This window comes from Schistocerca americana, chromosome 1, assembly GCF_021461395.2.
Source record: "Schistocerca americana isolate TAMUIC-IGC-003095 chromosome 1, iqSchAmer2.1, whole genome shotgun sequence".
Classification (NCBI taxonomy): Eukaryota; Metazoa; Arthropoda; class Insecta; order Orthoptera; family Acrididae; genus Schistocerca; species Schistocerca americana.
Genome location: NC_060119.1, coordinates 712,077,344 through 712,095,519, shown reverse-complemented (window position 1 = coordinate 712,095,519; position 18,176 = coordinate 712,077,344). Strand labels below are relative to the sequence as shown.

At 40.1% G+C, this 18,176-nt stretch overlaps 1 protein-coding gene across 1 annotated transcript in view; it reads right to left on the bottom strand.

Moving 5' to 3' along the window:
• LOC124610072 (tyrosine-protein phosphatase non-receptor type 13-like) overlaps positions 1 to 18,176 on the bottom strand; it is a 258,426-nt gene that overhangs the window by 105,072 nt on the left and 135,178 nt on the right. The window contains exons 6-7 of the mRNA XM_047140127.1: positions 15,736 to 15,938; positions 11,512 to 11,650 (exon numbers count right to left, since the gene is read on the bottom strand). Coding sequence (XP_046996083.1) covers positions 11,512 to 11,650; positions 15,736 to 15,938 — 342 coding nt within the window. The remainder of the gene's footprint in view (positions 1 to 11,511; positions 11,651 to 15,735; positions 15,939 to 18,176) is intronic.

Here is an 18,176-nt window from a genome sequence, read left to right as displayed (position 1 = left end):
TAGGGGGAAGAAATAGGGAAAAAACAGGCCCACAAGGCAACAAAATAATCAACTGCAACAAACTTATGGTTCAGAGAATGAATTGTAAATGAGTATCAAGAACCACAAATGCAAAAGTCTATGGCTAGATTAGAGAGCAAAAGGAGATAAGCAGTCACTTTCAAAATGTGCACACTCAAGTCACTGGCTTCAAGATTGCACAGCATTGTCCCAGTTCTCAAACTTATTTTGTTTTTTAATCTCATCAATTTGATGACTGTTCAGATTATAAAACTTAACAAGAGCAACAGAAATAGCATTTTATGCGGGGATTTTAACACTGACTTTCTATCAACCAATAGCAATCATAGAAAGTTAGAAATACTGATGTCTTGTCTTGTCTTATCTTACACTCAATGATTTCATTCTCAACAGAGGTAAATGACTGTAGCAATACTGCTGTTGACAGTGTTTCTCTGGACCCCACATAATAATATAAGTAAAAATGATCAAATGGTGATCTTAAAACTTGGCAACAAGAAAACAGTTCATGTACACACTCATGTTACGCATATTAGAATAATAAACAATGAATCCACGAATATGTTTAGAAATGGTCTACAACAGTTTCCACCAAATACAAATCAAAACTAAATCAAATGTAGGTAGATAGAAAGACTGGATAACATTTGGGATTAGAATATCATGTACCAGAAAAAGGGATATCTACCTATAACAGACAAATAGTACACACAAAGCATTGAAAATACACTACATGAGATACTGTAAAATCTTAATCTGTGTAATCAGAAAGGCCAAAAACGTGCGTAACATACAGTAAATTAACAGGTTAGACAATAAATCAAAAACCACGAGGAAATCATAAAATCTGAAACAGAGACAAAATCCAGAATGAGATTTTCACTCTGCAGCGGAGTGTGCACTGATATGAAACTTCCTGGCAGACTAAAACTGTGTGCCCGACCGAGACTCGAACTCGGGACCTTTGCCTTTCGCTGGCAAGTGCTCTACCATCTGAGCTACCGAAGCACGACTCATGCCCGGTACTCACAGCTTTACCTCTGCCAGTACCTCGTCTCCTACCTTCCAAACTTTACTTCTGCCAGTACTTCGTCTCCTACCTTCCAAACTTTACAGAAGCTCTCCTGCGAACCTTGCAGAACTAGCACACTTTCAGCTGTGAGTACCGGGCGTGAGTCGTGCTTCGGTAGCTCAGATGGTAGAGCACTTGCCCGCGAAAGGCAAAGGTCCCGAGTTCGAGTCTCGGTCGGGCACACAGTTTTAATCTGCCAGGAAGTTTCATATCAGCGCACACTCTGCTGCAGAGTGAAAATCTCATTCTGGAAACATCCCCCAGGCTGTGGCTAAGCCATGTCTCCGCAATATCCTTTCTTTCAGGAGTGCTAGTTCTGCAAGGTTCGCAGGAGAGCTTCTGTAAAGTTTGGAAGGTAGGAGACAAAGTACTGGCAGAAGTAAAGCTGTGAGTACCGGGCGTAAGTCGTGCTTCGGTAGCTCAGATGGTAGAGCACTTGCCCGCGAAAGGCAAAGGACCCGAGTTCGAGTCTCGGTCGGGCACACAGTTTTAATCTGCCAGGAAGTTTCAGAGACAAAATATTAGAACAATCAGGGGTAGCACAATTGGGTATCACAATTCATAGAAATTGGGACAGGTCACAACAATATGAAAAGAGCAGCTTCTGAATTCAATAAATTTTTCTTCTCTGTTGCCAAAAACATACAAACATAAAACCTCAGCCTCCCTCAGAAGGGTTTTAAACTACTTAATTTTATACAACATACACCAATGATGACACTGCACTTCAAATTCACAACACCCAACAAAATTATAAAAATCAAAAGATCCCTAAAAGCACCAGCTCTTCTGGTTTAACAGAATAAAAATAATAAATGGCTCTGAGCACTATGGGACTCAACTGCTGAGGTCATTAGTCCCCTAGAACTTAGAACTAGTTAAACCTAACTAACCTAAGGACATCACAAACATCCATGCCCGAGGCAGGATTCGAACCTGCAACCGTAGCGGTCTTGCGGTTCCAGACTGCAGCGCCTTTAACCGCACGGCCACTTCGGCCGGCTTAACAGAATATCTAAAATTATGTGCTGACTTAATTAGCAACATACTGTGCTATTTATGTAACCAATCTATGCAAGCCATGCTACAGTGATGACAATACACAAAGATGGCAAGAGACATGTCATATCTTCCAATTAGCCTATCTCAGGCTGCCTGTTCTACAAAAATATTTGAGAGGGCAGTGCACAGCAGGCCATATGAAAACATAACACAAAACGACTCACTGACACCCTCCCAGTTTGACTTTCGCAAAGGGCTCACCTCAGAGAGAGAGCATTATTCAGTCTCACAAAAGAAATTGTAGATTAAATGAACTGTAGATGGTATCCTGAGATGGTTTTCTGTGGTCTTGCTAACACTTTTTACTGTTTAAAACATATTAGTATGAAAACTCCCACACTGAGGCATCAAAGAATGTAACAGTTGCCCTAACAGGTGCAAGTAAATCAAGAAAATCAGAATTAAGAACAGTGTTCCCCGAGATGCATTCATTGGGCCACTGATCTTCTTAGTGTACCTCAGTGACGTACCAGCATCAGTAAATAACAATGCAAATATAGTAATGTCTCCTGATGATACCTGCATCTTGATCAAGGGCATGAAATCCTCAACACAGATTAAAACTGAAACAGTAACACAACAAGTATACAAATGGTTCACAGGAAACAGTCTGTCATTAACCTTCTCAAAAACAAATTTAATGCTGTTTCAGACAGCAAATAAGAAGCTACAAGCTTTTGAGATAGGTATCTGTGATCAGAATAAATGAATTTCTAGAGCTATAAGTTTACTACAAAATTTTTATGAACTTCCAGCATACTAGAGTAGCTTGGGTCAGACACTTCTGTAAATCAATAGAACGAAAAACCAGTTGTGATGAAGAAATCTGGGATCTTTTTACTTCCTTTCTTGTTTTGCCATCTGCCTCCTTAAATTCATTATTTTTAATTTTTGACTAATTATCATTAACATACATGAGTATAATCTGCATTTTCATAAAAGAGAAAGGTTGGCCCTCAGTCTTAAGGAATAGCACCAGATCTAATTTTTTTGCTTAGTTTCATGTATGTTTTCAATTTCCTAATTTATTTTGACTATGCCTAGTTAGTATCTTTTGTTATGGGGTGAAATCAATAATTGTTTCATGGCTTAAATTCTACTGTTAACTTACAAACAAATATAAATTGTGTACTAATTATAAACATTTGGAAGAAGAACTACTAGCATTCTTAAAGTATTTATTTGGCTGTACTCGAAAACATGTTACCAAAGCCAGCCCTTAATTAAATCCAAAATAATTACCAGGTTTGTCAAAAGCATTGTTTGCATAACCATATCTGTTAATTTCATGATTTAAACAAATAATTTGGCCCAACCCTTGTGGTGGAAGAAACTGTTAAAAAGAACCTATTTTTTTATGTATTCAGTTAATTTAATGAGTTACGTTTTAATAGTAATTTCTGACACTTAAACATCAAACAATGTATAAAGTATCAATTTTTGTCTCAAGACAGTCAGTCCAAGGCCGATTTACAGACAGGAAATCTGTGTCACTTAGAGCAACAATAATGCAGTGGAATTAGAGTAACACAAATAGCCCATGTGTTACAACAATGACAGTGTCTGTTCAGTAGTGTCACACGTACCGTATTATTCTGCACGAACTGTGCGGTTAGGTTTTTATAGCACACAGATGTTCAACGGTAAACTTTTGCAGCAGTATGCTGACGTTTGCCTGCAAACTATTAATGAGGCTTATCAAAAGTTTACCAATAGTGAACTGGCTGTATAACTGTGTAATATTGTGGGTTTTCACTGAAAGCAAAGAACTGTGAAATGCAACTGTGTAACTCTCGCCTACATCATTTACAGTAGTCAGTGTTGAACTTTCACCCCCCATTTTTCAGCCAGTATAGCATGCAGTGTGTCGACACCGAGGACTACCAACGAAGAAATAAAGGAGGCAAATGTCGCACAGTACAAGTTGCAAATATTTTATTTTTCATTTGCTGACTAGTTTCGAGCCGAGACCCCAAAAATGGCTTTTCCAAAGATGTCAAAAAATGTGTAATGCATGTACCGTACACGTAAATGCACTGTAAATGTACATTACACATTTTGTTATGTTGGTTTGAAAATGGGTCTCGGCTTGAAACTAGTTATCAAATGAAAAAAAATATTTGCAACTTCGACTTTATTTTTTATTTAGCACAAAATGTTTTGTATTATAAATGATGTAATCCGTATGCTATTTTATGTAACATTGTGCATCTTGTATGTATATTCTTTGTATTATGTTTTTCTTGAAATGAAAACGAAGTAAATATTCCAGAATTCGAATCGAAAACAGCTGCCAACATGAGAAATGTAGAAGTAAATATCCTCGGAGTAGTGAAGCAACTTAAATCACTTAATAGAAGCAAATCTTCTGGTCCAGACTGTATACCAATTAGGTTCCTTTCGGAGTATGCTGATGCATTAGCTCCATACTTAACAATCATATACAACCGTCCGCTCGACGAAAGATCCATACCCAAAGACTAGAAAGTTGCACCGGTCACACCAATATTAAAGAAAGGTAGTATGATTAATCCACTAAATTACAGGCCCATATCATTAACATCAATATGCTGCAGGATTTTGGAACATATATTGTGTTTGAACATAATGAATTACCTCAAAGAAAACTATCTGTTGACACACAGTCAACAAGGGTTTAGGAAACATCATTTCTGTGAAACACAACTAGCGCTGTATTCACATGAAGTGTTGAGTGCTATTGACAAGGGATTTCAGATCGATTCCGTATTTCTGGATTTGCGGAAGGCTTCTGACACTGTACCACACAAGCGGCTCGTAGTGAAATTGCATTCTTATGGAATATCGTCTCAGTTATGTGATTGGATTTGTGATTTCCCGTCAGAAAGCTCACAGTTCGTAGTAATTAAGAGAAAGTCATCCAGTAAAACAGAAGTGATTTCTGGCATTCCCCAAGGTAGTGTTATAGGCCCTTTGCTGTTTCTTATCTATATAAATGATTTGGGAGACAATCCGAGCAGCTGTCTTCGGTTGTTTGCAGATGACGCTGTCATTTATCGACTAATAAAGTCATCAGAAGATCAAAACAAACTGCAACATGATTTAGGAAAAATATCTGAATGGTGCGAAAAGTGGCAGTTGACCCTAAATAAAGAAAAGTGTGAGGTCATCCACATGAGTGCTAAAAGGAACTTGTTAAACTTCAGTTACACGATACATCAGTCAAATCTGAAAGCTGTAAATTAAACTAAATACCTAGGTATTACAATTATGAACAACTTAAATTGGAAAGAGCACATAGAAAATGTTGTGGGGAAGGCTAACCAAAGACTGTGTGTTATTGGCAGGACACTTAGAAAATGTAACAGACCTACTGAGGAAACTGCCTACACTACGCTTGTTCGTCCTCTTTTAGAATACTGCTGCGCAGTGTGGGAACCTTACCAGATAGGACTGATGGAGTACATCGAAAAAGTTCAAAGAAAGGCAGCATGTTTTGTATTATCTCGAAAGATGGGAGAGAGTGTCACAGAAATTATACAGGATTTGGGCTGGAAATCATTAAAAGAAAGGCATTTTTCGTTGTGACAGAATCTTCTCACGAAATTCCAATCACCAACTTTCTCCTCCGAAAATAGTTTGTTGACACTGACCTACATAGGGAGGAATGATCACCATGATAAAATAAGGGAAATCAGAGCTCGCACAGAAAGATATAGGTGTTGTTGTTGTTGTTGTTGTTGGTTGGGGTTGAAGAGACCAAACAGCAAGGTCATCAGTCCCTTGTTTCAAATGTGTTCCATTCGGATAGTGTGACATCTCAGAAAAGTCAGAACAATAAAAGGGAAAAGGCTAAAAAATGTGAAAGGCCAGTCATGTTGTCAATGGTAAAAACAAAGTGAGGTAAGTCAGCAAGAGAGCAAACCCAACGCTATTCTAGAGGCAGGAAACATCCCACCTCGGAAGCAGCACAGGCAAGACCCCTGCAACTTAAAAGGTGCAACCGCTAAAATGGAGAAGTGTGTATGGGAAAAGGAGACTAATCAGCCCTAAAAAATGATAAAAACATAGAAAAAGGGGAAGAAAAGAGGATCTCGCCCAGGGAGGAGAGTCGGGAATCTCCAAACATGGCTTACAGTGGGAGACACCCCAACACTCACCGCCCTGCCCCAACTCCAGAGAGAGATTAAAAACCTTAGAACTGAGAATAAAAGCCCCTTTCCTGGAGGAAACCGAGAACCAGGTCGACCATTCGGGAATCGTAAGCCATCATCAAAGGTAAAGTGTGGGGGAGTCTGCACTTAGCACGCAGAGCCAAAAGAAGGGGGCATTCATCCAAAATGTGGGCTACTGACTGGAAGGCTCCATAACCACAAAGTGGGGGTGGCTCATCACGCAAAAGAAAACCATGGGTCAGCCTGGTATGGCCAATGCGGAGACGACACAGTGTGATCGAGTCCTTTCGAGGGAGAGGCGAAAGGAAGAACACCATGGGCCTGGTGTCATCTTAATCGAACGAAGTTTATTAGACAGGGAAGTAGCCTCCCACGAGTTGGGCCATGATTGTGCAAAGTGGGATTTGATGTGAAGCCGTAAATCCGCTGCAGGAGGGATTACAGAAAGCGGGGGTAAGTGACTGCTCCCCCAGCCAAATGATCAGCGAGCTCATTACCCGGGATGCCCACATGGCCAGGGACCCAAAGGAAGTCAACGAAACAAGCAGCACGGTGAATATCAGCGAGATGTTTAATAAAGGTAAGGGCCCGGGAAATTGCCATCAATTCCGCAGTAAACACCCCACATGTAGGTGGCAGCAGATGATTTTCCATTCCAACAGAGGACGTGAAGGCATATCCCACATGATCAGCAGATTTAGAGCCATCAGTGTAAAAAACAACAGCATCCCGAAACTCCCGTAAAATTTGGTGGAAAAAGGAACGGAATACCATCGGGGGGATGGAATCTTTCAGACCTCGACGGAGATCCATCCGAAGTCGAGGCCAAGGAACTAGCCAAGGAGGGGTGGAGGGGAGGGAGCGAAGGAGACAGGACAAAGAAAGAAGCTGCAAATCATGGCAAAGAGACGCAAGGCGGAGCCCAACCGGTAAACCCGCCCGAGGGCGGGAATCAGGTGGGCGACATCCATGACCTTGGAACAGGATAGTATAGGAAGGATGAGTGGGAGAGGAATGGACAGCGAGTGCATAAGACACCAGAAGCTGGGACCACCAAACAGAAAGGGGGGGAGGGGGGGGGGGATCCCAGCTTCAACCAGGAGACTATCAACAGGGCTAGTAGGGAAGGCACCGGTGGCCAAACGGATACCACGATGGTGGACTGGATCCAGCACGTGCAGTGTGGAAGGAGCAGCCGAACCATAAACTTGACAACCGTAGTCCGAGCGAGACAGAACTAAAGCACGATAAAGACGGAGAAGGAGGGAACGGTCTGCACCCCAAGAGGAGTGGGCAAGGAAGTGAAGGACATTGTGTTTATGGAAACATCCTACCTTCAGAAGTCTGATATGGGGCAGCCAAGTGAGCTTGTTGTCAAAAAGAAGACCCAGGAAACGAAACTGTGGGGCCACAGGCAATCGTGCATCAAGATAGAGCTGTGGATCAAGGTGGATCATAGTACGGCGACAGAAGTGGACCTCTCGCGATTTTAAAGGAGAGAATTGAAACCCATGTGAGAGGGTCCATGAATGACTAATGGAACAGGAACTGGCGGATAAAAATCGGGAGTGGGCCCCGAAGACCCCACTGATGAAGTGTAAGTAAGATGTGATGGCGCCAAGCCGTGTCATATGCCTTGCGACACCTGGAGAAGATGTTGCTGTGTGGAGCACTGTGATGTTGAAGGAGTTGGTTATGAATGGAGTCTGGGCCAGGGGCCGTATCATGAGAAGAAGAAAGTGCAGAAAGAAATTCCCATTCAGTAAAGGTTCGTTGTAAGATTTTGACTGACAAGGGATAAAACATAAGGTGGAAGCTTCAGCACGAAGTTTCCGGTGAAGGAAAGCAGCTGGATAGGAGGCTGATGCTGATGCCATTGCAAAATGCATCGCAAGATGTTCCGCAAGAATCAACGGGTCCGTACAAAGGCCATCTGGGAGGTGAAGGCCTGGGAGGGTGGACTGCCGATGGCAACCTTGGAGAGAGCGAAGTGTAGCCCATACCCGTGACATAGGGACAGTAGAACTGAGGGAAGAAACAAATCATTCCCAACATATCCATTTGCTCTGTTTCATTAAATAACAGGCTTTAGCACGAAGGCGTTTAAAGGTAATAAGGCTGGCAACGGATGGGTGCCTCTTAAGGTGTTGCAACGCGCGACGGTGATCACGGATGGCAATGGCAATGGCCGTACTCCAGCACAGGACTTGCCGGCAACGAAATGGTCCAGATGAGTGCGGTACAGCAAGGCTAGCAGCATGAACAATCGCATCAGACACGTCACGTAGGATGTCATCAATACAACCCGACAAAGAGGGAGAAAACACGACCTGTGCAGTGTATAGCGGCCAATCGGCACAGTGGAAAGACCAACGAGGTAACCTGTCCATCGGGGAGTGGGAAGGGGGAGAGAGAATCAATGGGAAATGGTCACTATCACAAAGGTCGTCATGTGGTGACCAGTGTAATGAAAAGAGGAGAGAGGGAGAAGAAAGAGAAAGATCAATGGCAGACAACGACATGAAAGAAAAGGTGGAACGAACTAGGAGCGCACACGTCGGAGACACTAGGTGAGGTGCTCTTCCCCAAATGGCTCACACTACGGAAGAGAAATTTAGTAATGGAGGTCAAACCCCAGAGGGGGACCAGGGAATGCCAAAAGGAGGAGGTGATTACACAATAAAGCTAAATTGCAAAACCAACATAACCAGGAAGATAGCGGGGGCCAACATAAGCAAGGACACCAAGAGAGGGAGAGGAGAGGGCGAGGGGGAAGGAGCAAGGAGAGGAAAGGAGGGGAAGGGGAAGGAAATGCAGCCCTGGAAAGAAGGAAGGCTGCAATAGCTTGGGGCCCCAAGCTCGCCACGCGCGTATCCACAAAAGAGTTGTGAACCCCCTGGGGGGATATAGGTGTTCATTCTTTCCGTGCACTATACGATATTGGAATAATAGATAATTGTGAAGGTGGTTCACTGAACCCTCTGCCAGGCACTTAAATGTGATTTGCAGTGTATCCCTGTAGATGTAGATGTAGATGTAATTTTGTTTACCTTGTATCTATACGGTTTACAGTATTGTTTTCTTTTCTTCTTTTTTTACCCATACAATGTTCTATATTTCAACCAGTCATAATATTACAGTATAAGCTTTGCACATAATGTAATTTAACAGGACCAAATAAAAATCAATTAAGCACATTTAAAGAATTCTTTTGTTGAATGACCTCTGCCATGATATTTCAGTCGATTTGCAAGGTGTGTGGTGAGTCAACACTGCACTAAAAATCATTTTTGCACGTCACTAGCAGTTTTGTAAGCACCAGTAAACATTGAAGAAACACAAATGCAGTTGTTAACCAACAGATCATGCCAAAACAACATTAATGAAAGAAGATTTAAAAGTGGTACCTAAGGCAATGATAGAGATGACAGAAAAAATGCTACACACAACCATATCAATAGTTTAACAGATCTTGAATTAAGATCCAAACAGACTGAACCTGTGTGTAACGTTTTCTCAACATGGTCAGACTTCGGAGCACATGTATCATCAAGTTGAGTCTTGTCAGGACCACTATCCACAACTGACAGTAATGAGAAATTTTACACAAGATTATCACTAGTGAAAATCCTGAATGAGCTGGTGAAACACTTCAAGATTGAAAGATTTAACACTAGTAAGTCAATAGAGAAGACTTTTAGAATTTGATGAGGAAGATCATATTGATAATGTTCTTGGGTAACTGACGTACTTCACAAATAATTTATGTCTCCAGGTAGAGCAGTACATATAGAATTCACACAAAATGTTAAAATACTTGTTATCTTGATTCAGATGAGTTTGCCCAGATTTTCTGATCTTTCCCCAATTACACAGATGCCTCAGCTTACCCAGGAGCAATTAATCAGTTGCACCTCTTGAGGAAACTGAAAAGTATAGTACCAGAACAGTACCTTCTAACTGTGTACTATGCAATGTTCCACAGCCACATCATTTTTGGGCTGTTGTTGTGGGGCCATTCTGCAGGCTGCAAGAATGTGCTTTTACTGCAAAAGAAAGCAGTGAGGATCATTACTTCAAGCAAAAAAAAACAGACCACTGTAAACCAGTTTTCACCAGGTTAGGAGTTCTGACTGTTTACAGTCAGTATATATTGAACTGCCTCTTCCACATAAAGAGAAACCATGATATTTACAGAAAGAGAAATGAAGTCCAGAAATACAGCACTCGCGACAAAGACTGTATCAACACGCCAAGGTGTTGATTAGCAAAAACACAAAACAGCTTCCCAATGGTGGCCCTAAAACTGATTAATGCTCTACCTGATCACATTCCATCTTTAGCATGGGAGCAGTTTAAAGCTACTATTCTGTGTAAGCTAAAAGAGCAACCCTTCTACAGTATTGAAGAATTCTTCTCCAGTAATAGCATAGTGCTTACTTGAGCTGCAGCTCAGTTACGTGACTCCAACAGCAAACGTTATACTTAATTTCATTATGTACTTTTATCTATTCTATAGTTGTGATATTATTGAAATCTAATTTATAACTTAAATACGTCTTGCAGTATGAAATTACTATCATAGTAGAGCTGTATGCATGTATTTTGATAATGTTGTATCTTGACACTGTCTGTCCAGCTGTGGCTGGTGAATGACGTAGAATTGGTAATAAAGGTAATAATAATAATAATATCCACCAGTACATCAATGCAATACAGCTACATCCAAACTTATATACACAACTACAGAAATCTGTAATTATTGACACTTGTTCAATTACCCAAAAGTTCCTAAATGCAATGTAACATATACCATACAGTTAAAAGGAAGTCACGCTTGATCAAGGTCCGCGTCAACTTCCATTTTTAACCAGACATAACGTCTCATACAAGAAAGAAATAATAATAATAATAATAATAATAATAATAATAATGTTACTTGCTGAAACGCAAGTCTCCATCACTACATCATCCAATTCAACACAAATCATAAGGATGATCCATGTAAGCACATGGTGGGATCGTAAACTTGTGTTAAGCAATGGATTGCATCAAATGAATGCAATTTTGAGGAAATACAGATTCAGAATACTTAGGCCTTTGATTTTGAATTAGTTATTGTCTTAGCACAGGAAATTGTGGACAGCACTGTGTATATGCACTATAGTAGCAATAAATATATCTTTAAAAATCATACTGTACCTGCTGTGTGTAATCTCCAAATTCTGCCTGCAGTGCAAGTCCTGCCATAGAGATGTGAGTCTTCAGGTCACAAACTAATTGCTGCTCAAGGAGATTTCTTCGAAGCTGCAAGTACAGCATATGCTTCATTGACCAGCTCCTGCAAAAGAAAATTTTATTTGATCACCCATGCATTTACGTCATACCCTAGTGTAAGGCACAAAAAGAAGACTGCTATACATTTCATGTTTCAGCCTAAAGGCCTTCTTGTGAAGTAGCAAACACATGCACATTCATGCAAGCACAACTCACACAATTGTGGCCACTGTCTCTGGCCACTGAGGCCAAACATAGAGTAACTGTGCCTGATGGGAGAGACAATCCATGTGTGAGGGGAGGGGGGGTTAAGGGCGAGGGGGGGCATGGATGGGGGAGGAATAGCAGGATAGGAGATACGGATGGGAGAGCATGTAGTGCTGTTTGTGGAAGCATGTAGGGATGTGGTGGGGACCCAGCAGAGCTGCTAGGTGCAGGAGATTTAAGGGGTACTGGAGGGTCGGTAGCGGGAAGGAAGAAAAAAGGAGAGAAGTGTTGGAGAGGGCAAAAAGAAACTAGCTGGTGTGTTGGTGGAGGAGAAAGCTGTGCAGTGCTTGAGTGAGAGTAGGGATGAACTTTGTGTTGGGCAGCGTGTTCAGCAACTGGGTGTCTAGCTTGGCCACAGTTTGTCAGTGGCTGCTCATGTGGACAGACAGCTTGTTGATTGTCATTCCTATGTAGAAAGCAGCTTAGTTTGTAGATCACAAGACTGTTTTTACAGTTAGTCCTACCTTGGAGGGGATAGGTGATGCCTGGACTGGACTGGAGTATTTGGTGCACCTAGCTGCCCCACCCCATCCCCAAAATGTCCCTGCATGCTCCAACAAACAACACCACACCCTTCCCTACCCCTATTTCCTATCATGCTATCCCTCCCACCTCCCCACCCCAGCCTCCTCCTTGCCCCCACCACCAATGGATTACTTCTCCCACCAAGTGCAGTTACTTGCAATCTGGCCTCAGTGGCAAGAGACAGCAGTCATATGGGTGGCAGTTATGCTTGCATGGATATGTGTGCGTTTTCTACTTTAGAAGCAGGCCTTTGGCCAAAAGCTTAAATGTATAGCAGTCTTTTTGTCATACCTGTCTACCACTCAACATCTCCTCTAAATGGTGAATAGCAATCAATCCTTTTCATAATATTGTCGTTATTCCATCCTTGATTTTCAATTTTCTGATTTCCTTGTAAAAGTTATTTATCCCCTCTCCAGACCTCCCCCCCCCCCCTTCCCCCACTGAGTTGTTATTGAGAAGTTTCACAATAGTTACATATCTGCTAGCAGCATATTGAAGGTTTTCTTATTTACTAATACTCTCCAGCTTCCATTTTGAACTTCATATGACAACCATTATTTTTATAATGTACTGTGAAGTACTATGAAAAATAATATACAGGATGTAATAGGTATAAGTGCAGATACTTTCATCTGTGGTACCTTAATATGTACACACACCAGTGTGTTGGTTATTTTTTCTCTGCATCGAACAGTCTTTCCACAAACATGTCACAAACTTTATGACTTGATGTTTTCTTCATTTAACTGGACCACTAAGAGGACTAAGCCTTTAGGTACAGACATACCATTTTGTGTCCATGTGTCTACACTTCCAATACCTAATGTGCTGTTCAAGAGAAAATAAGCATTAATGGCTTGCACAAGTCTGTAGGCTTCCACGAGCAATGTCATTTTGGATTAAACAATTTTGAGTATTGGGTTGAGTCATTGTATGCTACTAAAACAACCAAATTGCTGATGTTTCAACTGACTCAACCCTGAAGAGGACTGCAGTAGATCGGTTGAAATGTCAGCAACTTAGTTGTTTTAGTAGTTTATAATGATGTGGCCAAATACCCGAAATTATTTTATCCAAAATTAATGGCATGCTCTTGCTAAACAAGTACTGCTCCTAATGGTTTAATTATTAGTCTGCAAATATAGTAAACACTGATGTAATGTTGTTCAGTACACAGTCTTCAGTCACAAGCAGAAATATCTGCACCTATATCTGTTACACTCTGCATACCTCAAGATCCCTGGAAGGATTTATACATAATGTCCAAAGCAGTCAAGCTGCATTTTGTGAAAGATTGCTACCTCAGTTTCAACTGCAAATGTTAGAAATTAGAAAACAGTTCTAATTCTTAAGTAATATAATTTCACACAAACTACAAGGAGATACTTTACAGCATGTCTCACAAAGATATCACCAACTATGAAATAAAATAAATGGTAATGATAAATGATAGATGGTTGCACAAAGTGAAGTCCTTTTGGGAATGTCATAAAAAGTGGATATAAAATGTCATTCTCCATTCAAAATTTCTGTCACAGTTTTGTGCATATTATACAAGTGACTAGCATTACACATAGCCATTCATTTTCAAACCAGCTCTGCACAACATTACAGTATTAGGAAAACATGTAATGAAACAACATTAACATGATATAACTAAAACAGTTCTTCATAGTGCAGTTAACATTTTTTGATTTTAACATACCTGCTGTTAGATGCTTGTCAGTGCAAAACATCACTGACATACTTGGGCAACAGACGTGGTGGTAATCATATTACAGCATGATACTTTTGATAGGGGAAACAGTACTGACTGTGTGTACTGCAAACAAGTTCCCATCAAATCAACAGGTGTCGCTACTTTTCTGCTCTCTACCTACACACATTGTCCGTGGCCAATAGTATGTTTGAGTCACAATGTAATGAAACTAGTGACACCTGTTGAGTTGATGTGAACTTGTTTGTAGTACCTGCAGTTAGTACTATTTCATTTGCTGAAAGTATCATGCTGTCATGTGATTATCACCGCATCTGTTATATGACTGTGTTATGTTAACCGAGTATGTCGGTGATGTTTTGCATCGGTAAGCACTTTACAGCAGGTATGTTAAAATCATAAAATGTTAATTGTGCTATTAAGAACTGCTAAGTTATATCATGATAATGTTATTTCATTACATGTTTTCCTAATAGTGCAATGTTCTGTACGTGTGATTTGAAAATGAATGGCTGCATTCAAAACTAGTCACCAATATAAAATACACCCGGCCATGACATATTTATAGACAGAATTATCAAATCTAAGTTGTTGGTCCCTTCCCAACGAAATGTTGGAACAGCATATATACTTGGCTATAAAAGGATTAGTTCCAAATGTTACTAATTATGGCATTGGATGCTGTTATCACTGCAAACAGTTCAAGAATGAAGCTATATTTATTTACGATATTCATTTATATTGTGAGCAAGTCATGTGGATGTGAAATGAGTGAATAAAGAGTGGTGCATCTGTCCTACAAAATGCTTCATGTTCACACCAAATGTTTTTCAATACGTGCACTTTGTAGAACATTGAACTGATGCAAACGAATTCATCAATGGATATCCTTAGATTACGGTGAATAACAGCAATAGACATCACTCTTCCATTGTTTCATATGACTGCATCCAGAGCCACCTATCATAGGCACTTGGAACTAAATTTTACAGTTCTGTATCTATTTTTTATGGAGTCCCAATAAAGAGACCTCTCCCCAAAATCTTTTTGTCACTCAATGTGCCCAAGTTATTTCTTTTCATAGACACTATGCCCCTTGTGAAACATGCTGTATGTACATACTTCCACTTCCAGTTAGTAATTTCTTATTCCAGTCAGGACCATAGAAAACAAAAGTAGCAATGTACGACCGAGATTAGCATAGTACAAACACAGAAGTCTATAACATAGTTGATTCTCTGAAACTTTCTCATGATTTCACTTATGAAATACATGTTGTGGTAGTTCTTGCTAAATTACATAAAATATTGTAAATACGCATAGCATTAATGTTAGTCAAACTAAATATGAAGGAACACTAATTATTCTAGCTGCCCCTGCTAAAAATATAATTTGTATGACCACCAAAACACTGCGGAACAGTACATTACAGGTTCTATTATTGCTATGGATGTAAAATGATAATAATCAAGTGAGTGATAGGAAAAGCCATGGAGTGAATAGTAAATACTGGACTACTGTTAACCAAAGAATTAATCAGTAGTGTTTCATCATAAACAGTCTCTATACATTTCCTTCAGATAAATATTTCATATGACCATACAAAATAGTTTCACAGGAGAATAATATTGAATTACCTGATCCCCCGGAGGCTTGGTAAGAAAAATTTTATGCGTAGGTACAGTGTGAGGCTGCATGATGGAAGGGAATCTCTTCCCCAAGCTGGAGGGGCAACTTTCCGAAGGTGTGTGTTTTTCTCCAGAAAAACAAAGTCTCCACCTAGCAAAGCAGCCAGCCCTAGAGTGAAGTTCTCTCTTAATTTCTCACTTCGCACCACAGCCTAAGGAAAAGCATAAAATTATATTTAGACCGAAAACAACTTCACAAGCCAAAACTTTTAATCTGAAATACAGCAAAAAAAGACAGCAAAAAACTGTTAGAAATTTCCATCAGTATCAGTGATTGCTCTTATGTTAAAATATCATTCTAACAATTTAACTGTTTGTTTTGTTTGTTTACATCACACATAAGTTAACCATTATGACCAATCATTTAATAACAAAATGGTTCGCATTCAATATGCAAAACAGTTACAATTCATCATGGCATGGATTTAAATAAGAATAATGAAGCACATGGTAACAACACAGGATAAGCATAATAAAGTATGAATTATTTCAGAGGGAAAATGAGTGGAGAGAACTTTGAATTTTTATTCATCAGGCAGACAGCAGACTTTATAAGGGACAGTCAAATGAAAAACAGACAGATGGAAAAAAGTTTGTAAAATGTTTATTATTTCAGAAGTAATTGCTCTAACTGTTAATACATTTATCCTACTGTGAGAGAAGATGGTCAATAGCTTGATGGAGAAAAGTTTGCAGTTGCCTATGGAACCATGATTGTATCTAGGCAGAAACCCGTTCATCTGAAGCAAATCACAACCACAAATATCTTTCTTCAGGGCTCTACAAATATGGAAATCGCATGGGGAGAGATTGAGACTATATGGAAGAAATGTAAGGGCTTCCCGGTGAAACATCTGCTGTGTAGTCAAAACACTCTTGGCAACATGTGAGCAGGCATTAACCATCAACAAAATTATGGCATCTGTCAACATTTCTGGGCATTTAGTGTTGATGATGTGCTTCAGTTTTTGTGAAGTGTTCACATACAGCTGTGCGTTAACTGTAGCACCGGGTTTCATAAAGTCAGACACTAGTGAGCACTTGCACTCAGAGAAAAGGGTCATCATGATTTTCCCAGAGCTGGTGTGCCTGTGCTTTTAACTATGCTGCAGAAGTTTCATTGGAAAGCTCTTACATATCCTCCACACAGTCCTGATCTCTCCTCATGCAATTTCCATTTTTTAGAGCCCTGAAGAAAGAAGTTCATGGCTGTTGATTTGCTTCGGTTGAAGAGGTGCATGCCTGGGTACAATCATGGTTCCATGGGCAATCACAAATCTTTTCCATGAAGGCACTGTTTACCTTGTCTCACAGTGTGATAAGTATGTTAACAGTTATGGTTATTACTTGTGAAATAATAAACAGTTTACTTACTTTTTTCCATCTGTCTCATTTTCATATGACTGCCCCTTATGCAAGTACTAGGTATGTTGTCAATGGTAGACAGAGTTGTAGCTGGAGTCACAAATGATGGCAGCCACATTTAGGCCACTTCTATGCACTTACTTCATACATTCTTGGACAGCCAATGAGCATTCAGTGGTGTTCTGAGGGCTCTACTGCGAGTCTTGCAGACAACTAAAACATTAAACTTGATTGTAGAAAGTTATTTACAGAATTTTATTCCATTTGTTGCACTTTGTCATCTCTGACAATAGTGGAAAGTCACAAATTCTACATAAGCAAGTGAGAGATGTAATTTGCAGGATACACACTTTTTCAAGAGGAAAGCACATGTACGCACGTACTGTAACTATCACTTGGAACCAGCAGCAATTCGAAACCCATCCATGCCTGGACTTGTGTGAACTGCCATCATTCATGAATCAGACTATATACATCTATACACAGATCACAAAATGTATGCACCTTGCCTACCTTGCAGTGAGTGGCAATTCAGATGAGCTCCAAATGTTTCATATCAGGCAAACTTGAGGACCAGAAAATCAAATGGAATTTATCACTGCAAAATTTTTGTTCTTGTGCAAATCAGAAGCAGTAATTGAGACAGACTGTGAAATAGTTCTGGACAGTACTAACTGCACCACTGAATGGCCAACACATAATTAAAATCATTGCAAACCAGATCTACTGCTATAATTCAGCATTTTGTGTGGGAAATATAAGGACAAGACAGAAGAATAAGGTCACATACAAGAGCACAGAACTACTTTTTCTTCCTTCCATTAGTGAGTGGAACATGGGAGAGGTTGGCTAGTAATTGTATGAAATACCTCTGCCATATGGCCAGTTCCTTGTATAATGTGTGGTTGACAAATACCTTGTTGCGAACTGACATTTTCACCACAATGCATCTTTCTGCTACATTATGTTATAAGCTTTCGTATCTACACCTGAATATACCAGATGGGCCATAAGTTAGTTTCCAA